Here is a 15,512-nt window from a genome sequence, read left to right as displayed (position 1 = left end):
GACAGAAGATGACTTGGAATGTGCTTTAAAACATTATCTGGCTTAGTTATCGAACAATGCTTTACTTGTATTGGCATATTAGCTAGCATGCTTTAGAGTGTTTACACATGTGTATGTGGTCATTTGTGAGGTTCAGAAGCTACAGCCCTTCCATCCCAGTCACACACACACACACACACACACACGCACCTCGATACTAAGCTAAGCCTGGAACACACCTCCAGGGCCTCCATTTTCAAACAGCTAGTATTTTCTTCAAACATAGGAGGGATAAAGACATTTCACTCTTGTTAGTCTTTCACAAGTACACAAAAACACTGACGCATGGCCTCTATATTTACAGGCTCATCCAGCCATGACACACACTGCACAGCCACATGACATCAGGCCTAAATACATCAAACACTACCCTCTTAACCAGGAAAAAGTTAAGCTCTCTGTGGGCTGACAAATCTGACACATCCAGAGTAAATGGAGCACTTCACTGTGTAGGCCTCAGATAATGAAGCAGAGCCGAGGGCCTCCTGTGATGCGTGTGCCTAGGATGTTTTATCTTGTAATGCTTAAGTATCATGGAGTTACCCACTTACAGTGCCTAGCAAAAGTATTCACCCCCCTCTGCATTTTTCCTATTTTGTTGCATTACAACCTGTAATTTAAATAGATTGGATTTCATGTTATTGGACATACACAAAATAGTCCAAATTGGTGAAGTGAAATGGAAAATAATTAACTAAATAAAATAAAAAATTAAAAAGTGGTGCGTGCATATGTATTCACCCCCTATGCTATGAAGCCCCTAAATAAGATGTGGTGCAACCAATTACCTTCAGAAGTCGCATACTTAGTTCAATAAAGTACACCTGTGTGCAATCTAAGTGTCACATGATCCGTCACATGAACTCATGATATATACACCTGTCCTGAAAGGCCCCATTGTTTGCAACACCACTAAGCAAGGGGCACCACCAAGCAAGCGGCACCATGACGACCAAGGAGCTCTCCAAACAGGTCAGGGACAAAGTTGTGGAGAAGGACAGATCAGGGGTGGGCGATTAAAAAAAATATCCAAAACTTTGAACATCCCACAGAGCACCATTAAATCCATTTAAAAAAAATGGAAAGAATATGGCACCACAACAAACCTGCCAAGAGAGGGCCGCCCGCCAAAACTCACGTACCAGGGAAGGACGGCATTCTTCAGAGAGGCAACAAAGAGACCAAAGATAACCCTGAAGGAGCTGCAAAGCTCCACAGCGGAGATTGGAGGATCTGTCCATAGGACCACTAAGAAATACACTCCACAGAGCTGGACTTTACGGAAGAGTGCCCAGAAAAAAGCCATTGCTTAAAGATAAAAATACGCAAACACGTTTGGTGTTCGCCAAAAGGCATGTGGGATACTCCCCAAACATATGGAAGAAGGTACTCTGGTTAGATGAGTCTAAAATTGAGCTTTTTGGCTATCAAGGAAAACGCTATGTTTGGCGCAAACCCAACACCTCTCATCACTCCGAGAACACCACCCCCAGTGAAGCATGGTAGCAGCATCATGCTGTGGGTATGTTTTTCCATCGGCAGGGACTGGGAAACTGGTCCGAATTGAAGGAATGATGGCAGTTTTGCCTTAAAGAATGGGCAGAAATCCCAGTGACTAGATGTGCCAAGCTCATAGAGACATACCCCAAGAGACTTGTAGCTGTAATTGCTGCAAAAGGTGGCTCTACAAAGTATTGACTTGGGGGGGGTGAATAGGTTATACACGCTCAAGTTCTCATTTTTTTTTTGTCTTATTTCTTGTTTGTTTCACAAGAAAAAATATGTTGCATCTTCAAAGTGATAGGCAAAGTTGTGTCAATCAAATGATACAAACCCCCCAAAATCTATTTTAATTCCTAGGTAACAAAATATAAATAATGCCAAGGGGGTGAATACTTTTGCAAGCCACTGTACCTTGTACGTTATGTAGCCAAATAAGTAATACCATTTTACAGGCCATGTAATATTTTGGTAGCAGGGCATTTGATAAAAATGTGAAGCTTTTTCCATCCTGTGATTTGATTAGGGCCTAGCCCATCATCCTCAAGTGCTGAAAGAATGTTTGAAAGTAATTTGAAGTATTTTAGACATCGGCCTAGAGGAAGGAACACTTCTAGGACAATTGGGATTTAACTTGGTGTGACTTCTCAGACAAGCACCAGTTGCCTTAACCATCACAGAGTGGTTGTTCCTGGCATGGGAAAGGCAGTATCTGTGGCTGTGCAGCCCCTTTCAGATATTCTGGGAGCGTCACTCACGCTTCCACTCCCTGGCTGAAGGTTGGCCGGCACAGACTATAAAGTGCCTTCAGAAAGTATTCAGATCCCTAGACTTTTTCCACATTTTGTTACGCTACAGCCTTATTCTAAATCTTGATATTTTTTGTGCTAATTTATTCAAATAAAAAAACTGAAATATCACATCTACATAAGTAGTCAGACCCTTTTTTCAGTACTTTGTTGAAACACATTTGGCAGCGATGACAGCATTGAGTCTTCTTGGGTATGACACTACAAGCTTGGCACACCTGTAGATCCTCTCAAGCTGTCAGGTTGGATGGGGAGCATTGCTACAGTTATTTTCATGTCTCTCCAGAGATGTTCGATTGGGTTCAAGTTCAGGCCACTCAAGGACATTCTGAGACTTGTCCCGAAGCCACTCCTGCATTGTCTTGGCTCTGTACTTACGGTCGTTGTCCTGTTGGAAGGTTAACCTTCACCCGTCTTAAGTCCTGAGTGCTCTGTAGCAGGATATCAAGGATCTCTCTGTACTTTGCTCCATTCATCTTTGCATCAACCCTGACTAGTCTCCCAGTCTTTGCAGATAAAAACATCCCCACAGCATGATGCTGCCACGAGCATGCTTCACCGTAAGGATGGTGCCAGGGCAAAGAGTTCAATCTTGGATTCATCAGACCAGAGAATCTTGTTTCTCATGGTCTAAGAGTCTTTAGGTCCAAGTGGGCTGTCATGTGCTTTTTACTGAGGGGCTTCCGTCTGGCCACTATACCATAAATGCCTGATTGTGGAGATGCAGAGATTGTTGTCCTTCTAGAAGGTTATACCCTCTCCACAGAGGAACTCGGGAGTTCTGTCAGTGACCATCGGGTTCTTGGTTACCTCTCTGACCAAGGCCTTTCTCCCCCGATTGCTCAGTTTGGCCGGGCGGACAGATTTAGGAAGAGCCTTGGTGGTTCCAAACTTCTTCCATCCATGAATGATGGAGGCCACTGTGTTCTTGGGAACCTTCAATGCTACAGAAATGTTTTGGTACCCTTCCCCAGATCTGTGCCTCAACACAATCCTGTCTCGGAGCTCTACGGACAATTCCTTTGACCTCATGGCTTGGCTTTTGCACGGTGGTCAACTGTGGGATCTTATATATGCAGGTGTACCTTTCCAAATCATGTCCAATCAATTTAATTTACCACAGGTGGACTCCAATCAAGTTGTCAAAACATCTCAAGGATGATCAATGGAAACAGAATGCACCTGAGCTCAATTTCGAGTCTGATAGCAAAGGGTCTGAATAATTATGTAAATTATTTTTTATAAATGTGCAAAACATACAGTAGAACAGTATGTACGTAAACACCCAAACTCATCACGCTCAAGACATTGCACTGCCCTAGGGCTGGGCGATATGGGCTAAAAACCATGTCTCTTTTTTTTCTCCAAACTAATGGGCGATTCACAGTATGCATCGGAATTTATTTTCTCTATATAAGCTTTGTTTCACAATTAAAAAGGTCAACACTGAATTTCAAACAGTCAGGAATAATCAAATTAATTCAGGGCTTGTAAAATGATACCTAAGCTAAATATATAAGTGTTCCACAACCACAAGACAACACCAATTTAATTATTTTATCAAAATAGTTTAACCTATTTATTGCAATCACCGATATTGCGTTCAAGTTGCTGAAAAATGCCCTTTGTTACAAATGTAACCAGAAACATGCATAATTGACATCCACTAATAATGACCAAATTCTGACAGCAGGCATTATAAAACATTAACACAATCTCTCGAGCACTAGCCCGCCTGCTAGTGAGTAGCCAGCTAATTGTTATATTTAAAGTCTAGCCAACTTGGATCTATTCACTAATGAGGTAGAACAGTGGAACTCTTCTGTCCGTCTCTGTTTGAGCATAGCCTGTTCACTTTGTTGAGATGTGGAAATCAAGTGGCCTGCCTGGATAAGATGCTTATTTCTCAGAATGAGAACGAGTTGCCAATTCCTTAAATAATTGTATTTTTATGCTCATTTCACATTTATAGAACACAGACTAGAGAGCTAGCACATATGTCTGTGGCTAAAATGCTGCTTGTGGTACCGTAATGCCATGTGACAGAAACAGTAAACATTTTCCACAGTCATGCTCCTTGATACTCTTGTCTTAGTAGGGTCTGCTCTGTTCTACATTTTGGAAGTTGAGACATGAAGGTTAAGTTCTCCACTCTAAAAGTGAGTGGCAGGGGCTTGGTGTCTGTGTGCGAATCGGAAGGTGCACTGTGCACACAGCACAGGAGCCAAGGAGACGTACCCAAAAAGACAAAACACTCAAACAGCAAAAAAATGTAAACCTCAATTCTTGCAATACAAGCATTTCGAACATTGCGCTAAAATATGCATTAAAATTAATCTAATTAGAGTTCAAATAAAATTTAAAAAGTAACAAAATAACAAGGCTATATACAGGGGGCACCGGTACCGAGTCAAAGTGCAGGGGTTCAGGTTAGTCGAGGTAATTTATACTTGTGGGAGGGGTAAAGTCACTATGCATAGATAACACTGCTGCTACTCACTGTTGATTAAAACAAAGGGGGGAGATCAATGTCAATAGTCCAGGTGGCTATTTACATTGCGCCACTCAGGACCAGTCTAAAGGCACTGCACCTCAGTTCTAGAGACGTCACTACAGACCCTGGTTCGATCCGGCCGCGATTGGGAGTCCCAAAGGGCGGCGCACAATTGGCCCAGCATTGTCCGAGTTGGGGTTTGGCCGGGATATGTCGTCATTGTAAAATAAGAATTTGTTCTTAACTGACTTGCCTAGTTAATAAAAGGTTGAATAATAAAAAATGTAAAAATACAATATGATTCATTGTTCAGCAGTCGTAGGGCTTGGGGGTAGAAGCTGTTAAGGAGCCTTTTGGACCGAGACTGGAGTCTAACAATTTTTTGGGACTTGCTCTGACACTGCCTAGTATATAAACTCATCAAAAAAAGAAACCTCACTTTTTTAGGATCCGATTCATAAAAATCCAAATAACTTCACAGAGCTTCATTGTAAAGGGTTTAATTTCCCATGCTTGTTCAATGAACCATAAACAATTAATGGACATGCACCTGTGGAACGGTCGTTAAGACACTAACATCGTACAGATGGTAGGCAATTAAGGTCAAAGTTATGAAAACTTAGGACACTGAAGAGGTCTTTCTACTGACTCTGGAAAAACACCAAAAGAAAGATGCCCAGGGTCCCTGCTCATCTGTGTGAACGTGCCTTAGGCATGCTACAAGGAGGCATGAGGACTGCAGATGTGGCCAGGGCAATAAATTGCAATGTCCGTACCGTGAGACCGCTAAGACAGAGCTACAGGGAGACAAGACGGACGGACGCAGTGGCAGACCACGTGTAAAACCTGCACAGAACCCGTACATCCGAACATCACACCGGCGGGACAGGTACAGGATGGTAACAACTGCCCGAGTTACACCAGGAACGCACAATCCCTCCATCAGTGCTCAGACTAACCGCAATAGGCTGAGAGAGGCTGGACTGAGGGCTTGTAAGGCTGTTGTAAGGCAGATCCTCACCAGACGTCACCGGCAACAACGTCGCCAATAGGCACAAACCCACCATCGCTGGACCAGACAGGACTGGCAAAAAGTGCTCTTTACTGCCGAGTCACGTTTTCGTCTCACCAGGAGTGATGGTCTGACTTGCATTTATCATCGATGAGCATTACACCGAGGCCTGTACTCTGAAGCGGGATTGATTTGGAGGGGGAGTGTCCGTCATGGTCTGGGGCAGTGTTGCACAGCATCATCGGACTGAGCTTGTTGTCAATGCAGGCAATCTCAACAATATGCGTTATAGGGAAGACATCCTCCTCCCTCATGTGGTACCCTTCCTGCAGGCTCATCCTGACATGACCCTCCAGCATGACAATGCCACCAGCCATACTGCTCATTCTGTGCATGATTTCCTGCAAGACATGAATGTTAGTGTTCTGCCATGGCCAGCAAAGAGCCCGGATCTCAATCCAATTGAGCACGTCTGGGACCTGTTGGATCGGAGGGTAAGGGCTTGGGCTATTCCCCCCAGAAATGTCCAGTAACTTGCAGGTGCCTTGGTGGAAGAGTTGGGTAACATCTCACAGCAAGAACTGGAAAATCTGGTGCAGTCCATGAGGAGATGCACTGCAGTACTTAATGCAGCTAGGGCCACACCAGATACTGACTGTTATTTTGATTTTGACCCCCCTTTGTTCAGGAACATATTATTCTTATTTCTGTAAGTCACATGTCTGTGGAACTTGTTCAGTTGTTTAATCTTTTGCTGAGTTTAGGTCCTGGATGGCAGGAAGCTTGGCCCCAGTGATGTACTGGGCCGTACACAATACCCTCTGTCATGCCTTGCGGTCGGATGCTGAGCAGTTGCCATACCAGGTGGTGATGCAACCGGTTAGGATGCTCTTGATGGTGCAGCTGTAGAACTTTTTGGCACCACACTGCCAGGACTCTGACCTCCTCCCTATAGTCAGTCTCATCGTTGTCAGTGATCAGGCCAACCACTTGTGTCATCAGCAAACTTAATGGTGGTGTTGGAGTCATGCTTAGCCACACAGTCGTGGGTGAACAGGGAGTACAGGAGGGGACCAAGCACACACCCCTGAGGGGCCGCAGTGTTGAGGATAAGCGTGGCAGATGTGTTGTTGCCTACCTTTACCACCCGGGGGCAGCCCATCAGGAAGTCCAGGATCCAGTTGCAGAGGGAGGTGTTTGTCCCAGGGTCCTTCAATTAGTGATGAGCTTTGTGGGCACTATGGTGTTGAACGCTGAGCTGTAGTCAATGAACAGCATTCTCGCATAGGTTTTCCTTTTGTCCAGGTTGGAAAGGGCAGTGTGGAGTGCGATTGAGATTGTGTCATCTGTGGATTTGTTGGGGCGTTATGCGAATTGGAGTGGGTCTAGGGTTTCTGGGATGATGGTGTTGATGTGGGCCAAGACCAGCCTTTCAAAGCACTTAATGGCTACCAACGTGAGTGCTACGGGGCGGTAGTCATTTAGGGGGAAGTGGAAAGGTCCTACAACTGAATGCCGCCTGAATCGTACAACTGAATGCCTCATTTAACCCAACCCCTCTGAATCAGAGGTTCGGGGGGCTGCCTTAATCGACATCCACGTCTTCGGCGCCCGGAGAACAGTGTGTTAACTGCCTTGCTCAGGGGCAGAACGAGAGATATTTACCTTGTCAACTTGGGGATTCAATCCAGTAAGCGAAACGCTCAAACCACTAGGTTACCTTTGCTTTCTTGGGCACAGAGACTTTGGTGGTCTGCTTGTAACTTGTTGGTATTACAGACTCAGACAGTGAGAGGTTGAAAATGTCAGTGCAGAAACTTGCCAGTTGGTCCACGAATGCTCTGAGTACACGTCCTGTTAATCCGTCGGGCCCCGTAGCCTTTTGAATGTTTACCTGTTTAAAAGGTCTTTCTCACATTGGCTATGGAGAGCGTGATCACACAGTCGTCTGGAACAGCTGGTGCTCTCATTTATGCTTCAGTGTTGCTTGCCTCAAAGCGAGCATATGTTGCACGGTACACCGTTACCACAGTAATATCACGGTACCAAAACGTCATGACACTTATTATATACCAACATTTTAGAATACCGGTGTACCGTTTCACATGATACTACAACTTCTTTTCAGCCCTACTGATTATAAAATGTTTATCAAGTCAGTTTTGTTTATAAATGCAGTTGAATTGAAGCAAGAGCCACTAGTCCCTTGTATGCGCAGGTCCAGTCATATCCACTTCACTTTCATGCGTATGTCACGTGTGGCAGCTGTAATCAGTCAGCCACATCCCCTAACAGCTCTCACCTGCTTCTCTTAATCCCGCTCTTCATGCGCATCTATTCCTGTGTCAGTTTTATACTTTAGCTGTGATGCAGACCCTAATGAGTCTTCTGTTGTAACAAATGTACACTATTAACATTGGAGCAGCACGCAGAGCAAGCAATGTTGATACATTATATAATTGTATCACCTGTTATTGCCAAGAGCACAGTCCATTCAGAGTATACTTTGCAAGTTCACCATCATGCAGCCTCAGTGTCAGAGGGGAAAAGGAGCACCGCTTCACAACAGGCATACTTGCAGTTTTACAGCAAAGAAAACTGTCTCTAGCCTCAACGTTTTTATTTTATTTTTTAATCACCCATATTACCAGATGCCTTTTTTTCTTTCTATGGGGAGTCGCACGCATTTCATATAATTTCACAAACCATGTTGCTGGCCGTTTCAAACTAATCTCAGGTTGCTAACGTTGTTCAGTCATGTTTCCTAGCTAGCTAACAACCTGGTAACTTGATAGTAGGTTTAGGCAAATTTGATTGGCACAGGAAGAAAGGAAAAGGGTCTACTACTCATGAGATGTGCATCAAAAAGTAGGATTCATATAGTTCTTAATAACTAATAAAAACATCTATTTCATTCTGGTGCTCCTTAAATTCTGTTTGGTGTTGAACGTTTTAAAATTTGTGAGCAGTGTGTGTGTAAGTTTGTGGGAGAGAGAGTGGGGTGTGTATGTTTACGAGAGAGAGGGAGACGATGTGTGTGTCTGTGTTAACTGATGAGTAAAGGTTTCCTGCAGTGTTTTCTCCTTACTGACACAATGACATGTATATTCCTTACTCCCATTCCTCAAGCCAAAACACAGGTAGGTCTTTGCAAATATGAGCAAATCAGCCAGTCTATTCTGTATTCTATTATACACTGAACAGTGTGAAGTTAAATTCAATATGTTGTATTGAGTAGAATTGTGAATTTCAGTGACAGGTTTTTGCGCAGCATATGCGCAGAACAATTCGAAATGGGGAACATGCGTGCGGGGCGATCAGGACGCTAGGCCACTGATTTTTTTAACAACTCGGTATCGTAATACTTGGCCTAGTACTGTATCTTTAGTAAAAATGTTGGTATCGTGACAACACTAACAACTAATTAATTCTAAATATATCGCCCAGCCCTACGCTGGTCATCTGGCTTCGTAATGTGATGGGAGTTTAATTGAAAAATATAACATTTTCCAGTGACCATCAATGAACTCATTCAGTTCATTGAAACATTACAGTCTGATTGACTAGTTTTATTAGGCGTTAACGATGTGCATCTGTCCCTTTCACGACGATTCGATGCGTATCTAGATACAAGGGCTCCGATGCGATACAGGAATGATACGTTTTAGTTTGAAACGATTTGGTGCGATTCAGTTGATTAGAATAAAGAATCTATAAGATTTGATATGCTAACATTTGTCGCATACACATTAATTTTCCATTTTAACTTCTTAAATCAGTAAAGTTTGCTGATGACACTTTTTTCCATTTCCGCCTAAAATGACATACCCAAATCTAACTGCCTGTAGCTCAGGAACTGAATCAAGTGCATGCATATTTATGATAACATTTGAAAGGAAACACTTTGAAGTTTGTGGAACTGTGAAATGAATGTAGATGAATATAACACATTAGATCTGGTGAAAGATAATACAAAGAAAAAAACATGCGTTTGAATTTATTCCCCCCCCCATCTTTGAAATGCAAGATACGGGCCATTATATCACATAGTCTAGGTGCAATTTAGATGTGTGTGCAGTGTACGTTCAAAGTTTTAGACTGATCCAATGAACCATTGCATTACTGTTCACAATGTTGTATCAAGTCTGCGCAAATGTGCCGAATTGGTAAATTGATACATTTTCAAGTACATAACTATAGAGAAGATACAAAAATGATATGTTAATTATGGACAATTAGCTTCCCTACAGAAAATACACTAACCTTCACACATCTAGATGGGGGGGCTGACACAGCAGGGGTTCAAACTGTCGCACCCAGTTCCTACATTTGAATGTAAAAATTGATTTTATCAAACAAAACTATGATTACTGAATATAAGTACATTATTTACCTTCAGAGGTGAATGTATCAAACCAGATGCCATGATAAACGTTTTTGTTGCTGTGCACTCTCAAACAATAGCATGGTATTTTTCACTAATAGCTACTGTAATTGGACAGTGCAGTTAGATTAACAAGAATTTAAACTTTCTGCCCATAAAAATACATATCTATTTCCTGGGAAATGTTCTTGTTACTTACAACATCATGCTAATCACATTAGCGCACGTTAGCTCAACCGGACACCGATCTTAAATTAAAATCTGCTGCTGAGGCGCTTTGAGCTGGGCCTCTCTGAGCTGGATCTGTCTGAGCTGACTTCTCTGTGTGTGTGTATGTGTAAATTATGTGTACAGCATGTCTTGTGTATGTAGGCACCTGAGCTGAGCCATAAAGGAAATTGGGCATCTTCCAACCCACTATCAGTTAGTTTGCTTTACTTTTTTACTAACTTTTTTTTATTTGAATGCTGAAGGTGATGCATAGATGAGCCAGATCAGGAACAGGCCTACTTCTCATTGGTCAGCGCACGAAGCTGTGCACAGCGAGCATTTTGACTAGGCTACTGATATTGTCTGGGGTTGTTTGGTATGCAAAATTACTTGTAGATCAATGACTGTCAACCTAATTACATGCTTAGTTAGACAAGGAGGATGCAGTTGTCACAAAAGATTAAAGGTATTTTCAGGAGGGTGGAAAGTAATTTGATCAACAACAACAAAAATAGTAAATCACTGGTTCACTGGTTCATAACTTTTGTACCGATTTTCTGACAAATGCATGCTACATTTGGATCTGTTTGGAATCCTCCAGACCGATGAACTCATATCTTAAACATTTGAACCGGGACTGACGCGGTGAATCATTACTTCCCTATTAGGAGTGCCATCAAAAGAAAAACAGAACTTTTGTTGAATTCGACAAGAAAGCAGAACACTACACAGTGTTAAACTACACATTGTACAGTGTCCTGCCTTTACACAGTGTAATGGAGAAATGAAACTGGATAAAATAGCCTAAGCTAACCCTAACCCATCTCTATATTTACCAGAGACTGAGCATAACAGACAACCCAAGGCCTACAGGAAGAAAGCAGAGTCCTCTATCCAATTTCCGATATCCATCAGAGAGCCATATAATGCTCTGTAAATGGCTGCTAAACAAGTTAAGTCCTGGGCTTTAATGAGGTACAGATCACAGGAGTGGAGAGTCTGTCTAATAGAGCCTTTATAGGCTAGGGCTCCTCAGAGAAAAACAACCCATTCACTAGTGGCACACTAACTGTGGATAATTACACTGGATGCATCACTATAGTATGTTCCATCTGCTCTAGCGACACAGCAGTTAAAAACACTCCAATATCAGTGATTGGTCAAAATGACTCATGATAAAATGGGTTTTACTAGGTTTACCCAAATCCAGATAGCTGATGTTCTGAAAGAGCTGCAAAATCTGGACCCCTACAAATCAGCCGGGCTAGACAATCTGGACCCTCTCTTTCTAAAAATATCTGCCGAAATTGTTGCAACCCCTATTACCTGCCTGTTCAACCTCTCTTTCGTATCGTCTGAGATTCCCAAAGATTGGAAAGCTGCCACGGTCATCCCCCTCTTCAAAGGGGCTGACACTCTAGACCCAAACTGCTTCAGACCTATATCTATCCTACCCTGTCTTTCTAAGGTCTTCGAAAGCCAAGTTAACAAACAGATTACTGACCATTTCGAATCCCACCATACCTTCTCTGCTATGCAATCTGGTTTCAGAGCTGGTCATGGGTGCACCTCAGCCACGCTCAAGGTTCTAAACGACATCATAACCGCCATCGATAAGAGACATTACTGTGCAGCCGTATTCATCGACCTGGCCAAGGCTTTCGACTGTCCATCACAACATTCTTATTGGCAGACTCGACAGCCTTGGTTTCTCAAATGATTGCCTCGCCTGGTTTACCAACTACGGACTGTTGTCCGGTCCTCTGACAGTCTATGGGAGTGCCACAGGGTTCAATTCTCGGGCCGACTCTCTTTTCTGTATTCATCAATGATATTGCTCTTGCTGCTGGTGATTCTCTGATCCACCTCTACGCAGACGACACCATTCTGTATACTTCTGGCCCCTCCTTGGGCACTGTTAACTAACCTCCAGACGCACTTCAATGCCATACAACACTCCTTCCGTGGCCTCCAACTGCTCTTAAACACAAATAAAACTAAATGCATGCTATTCAATCGATCACTGCCCGCACCTGCCCGCCCGTCCAGCATCACTACTCTGGAGGGCTCTGACTTAGAATACGTGGACAACTACAAATACCTGGGTGTCTGGTTAGACTGTAAACTCTCCTTCCAGACTCACATTAAGCATCTCCAATCCAAAATTAAATCTAGAATCGGCTTCCTATATCGCAACAAAGCATCCTTCACTCATGCTGCCAAACATACCCTCGTAAAACTGACCATCCTACCGATCCTCGACTTTGGTGATGTCATCTATAAAATAGCCTCCAACACTCTACTCAACAAACTGGATGCAGTCTATCACAGTGCCATCTGTTTTGTCACCAAAGCCCCATACACTACCCACCATTGCGACCTGTATGCTCTCGTTGGTTGGCCCTCGCTTCATACTCGTCGCCAAATCCACTGGCTACAGGTTATCTACAAGTCTCTGCTAGGTATAGCCCCGCCTTATCTCAGCTCACTGGTCACCATAGCAGCACCCACTCGTAGCACGCGCTCCAGCAGATATATCTCACTGGTCACCCCCAAAGCCAATTCCTGCTTTGGTCGTCTTTCCTTCCAGTTCTCTGCTGCCCATGACTGGAACGAATTGCAAAAATCTCTGAAGCTGTTGACTCACATCTCCCTCACTAGCTTTAAGCACCAGCTGTCAGAGCAGCTTACAGATCACTGCACCTGTACATAGCCCATCTGTAAACAGCCCATCTATCTACCTACCTCATTCCCATAGTGGTATTTATTTATTTATTTTGCTCCTTTGCACCCCAGTATCTCTACCTGCACATTTATCTTCTGCCAATCTACAATTCCAGTGTTTAATTGCTATTTTGTAATTACTTCACCACCATGGCTTATTTATTTCCTTAACTTACCTCATTTGCACTCACTGTATATAGACTTTGTTTTATTTTGTTCTACTGTATTATTGACTGTATGTTTTGTTTATTCCATGTCTAACTCTGTGTTGCTGTATGTGTCGAATTGCTACGCTTTATCTTGGCCAGGTCACAGTTGCAAATGAGAACTTGTTCTCAACTAGCCTACCTGGTTAAATAAAGGTGAAATAAAAAAATAAAAAATTGACATACACTATGCTTAAGTGAGCTGAGGTTGATGGAACAGGCTGACCGTAACTGGGTTGAGAACTAAGCTTAGGTTGGGCCTACTCCTATTGTGTCAAAATCTAAGTTAGTGGAATATTTGTAAGGGAGCATATTTTGAAGCTGGCATCTTTTCTTCTAGCCATGGTAGCCAAAATAATGGGCAACTGGGCATTTTTATTCATGATGGGATGATAATTGCTTAATTAACGCAGGAACATTGCTTTCAACATACTTTGTATCCCCATAATTTACTCAAGTGTTTCCTTTATTTTGGCAGTTACCTGTAGCTTAACCTACATCTAATTGATCATCTCCGGGACCCCAATTTCTATGAGAAGAACTTTGAGTCACCCAAAAACAACCTTTATATATATATATATATATATATAATATAAGGTGGTAAAATGTTGGAATTTTGGGCATGAATTTGAGTGTGGCTTATGTACCTTGCACAAAGAGGGTCTGGTCAGTCTCTCCTCTTCATCGAATGGACCTTTCCAACGTGACGCCATCATTTCACTTCACACAAGAGGTGACAATCCTTTAGTACACACATCGAAAGCTATAGATCCCAGCAAATAGACAGCAGTCGAGTCCTCCAGGTAACGTTAGGGTTCGTCTCTCCAGTTCACACCGTAATCCATGTTTCCGTATCTGGTCCAAATTGTTGAGCTGAATGTGAAATAAGTTTATTTGAACGAATTGCATTAGTGACTGCTATATTGAAATACACGACACAATTTATATTCCAATGCTAGCTAACATTGATAAGCATAGTTGAAATTTGAAAATTATAACTAAGGTTAGGGCAAAAATGTTGCTTGCTATTACCTTTCTAATAATATTTACCAAAACTAACGTATGAATGATCAGCTAGGTTATTACCAGCAAGCCAATCAACAAGTAGGCAGGAGGCAAAGCCGATCGATGCGACTCGCTTTGGGGACCAACGTTAGTAACTAACTCGTGAGGCAAAACTTGCCACCCTGTTTTTCTTGTGTTCGGACCGAGAGAGCTAACGGAGACGTCTTTCACTGGTCACCGTACTATACGTTCTGCTATTTTCTTTTCAGGTAAAGTTAAACAGGTCCAGTGGAGAACACACAGGAATGCGGTTACGGTGGTCGCCGATTCTTTTCCTGCCCTGGCTAAACTTCGTTAAATGAAGTTGGATCCGATCAATACAAAGAAGCCAACGTTTTCCTCAACAACAAACAACCTCGTTGTGGGGTGGGAGGACGTTAAAATTACAGATGACACGATACAGCAAGAGTTTTCAGAAGTGTAGTTAGGTAGCTACATCTAACACTACAAAACAAACGCGTGGAACCTGTTTAGCTAGCTGGCTATTCTTCAGAAGTTTGTAGTTGGCATTAAAAACAATATCCGTGCAATGTGACCAAGTTAGCTAACGTTCGTAGGTAGCCAGCTAACGTTAGCATGCTATTTAATGGGCTAAAGTAAACCTACCTGTTGTGAAAAGCGACGTTACAGACTGTGTTGAAACGTATTTATTTCTCATAAAAATCACTCAAATAAAATTATGGCCCCGTGTCAGTTTCAGTCATATTTACATATCCTAACGAAATACAGTCACATATGTATCCCATCCGAACTCCAGGGAGACACGCGGCTGCTGGAAGTTGGAATTTTGTTCAAGCCTTCCAGAATGCCAAAGACCATCCTCTTTTCGCCAGCGCCACTCCCGGCAAGGCTTCTTCTTTGGTATTATGACAGTCCGCAAACAAATGTTATAGGGGCATGCCGCCGACTACTGTATTGGCTGTGTATCAGCCTATTATTCTTTAGTATGGCTTCATCACACTGTAAAATACATGGATTTTATTGATGTATTGCCCTACCAACTAACCCTGCACCCATTAAAACCTCACCACTATTCTGCTACTTTTGCCCCCATCTGATCCAAAACACT

General features: G+C 42.8%; 1 protein-coding gene across 3 annotated transcripts in view; it reads right to left on the bottom strand.

Annotated features, from left to right (window-relative positions):
* LOC118394737 (rho GTPase-activating protein 21-like) overlaps positions 1-15,280 on the bottom strand; it is an 85,264-nt gene extending 69,984 nt beyond the window's left edge. Inside the window, exons 1-2 of one of the 3 annotated variants that reach the window (XM_035788229.2) lie at positions 15,050-15,280; positions 14,026-14,251 (exon numbers count right to left, since the gene is read on the bottom strand). In XM_035788229.2, the coding sequence (XP_035644122.1) occupies positions 14,026-14,094 (69 nt within the window). In that variant the 5' untranslated portion in view covers positions 14,095-14,251; positions 15,050-15,280. Of the gene's footprint in view, positions 1-14,025; positions 14,252-14,464; positions 14,965-15,049 lie in introns of those variants that run through there. The other 2 variants (XM_035788232.2, XM_035788231.2) reach the window with 2 other exon arrangements.
* Between the last annotated feature and the right edge of the window lie 232 nt (positions 15,281-15,512).

The sequence above is a fragment of the Oncorhynchus keta genome, chromosome 15 (genome assembly GCF_023373465.1).
Source record: "Oncorhynchus keta strain PuntledgeMale-10-30-2019 chromosome 15, Oket_V2, whole genome shotgun sequence".
NCBI classification, from domain to species: domain Eukaryota; kingdom Metazoa; phylum Chordata; class Actinopteri; order Salmoniformes; family Salmonidae; genus Oncorhynchus; species Oncorhynchus keta.
Note: the sequence above shows the minus strand (reverse complement) of the source record. Positions and strands in the feature narration are given on the sequence as shown.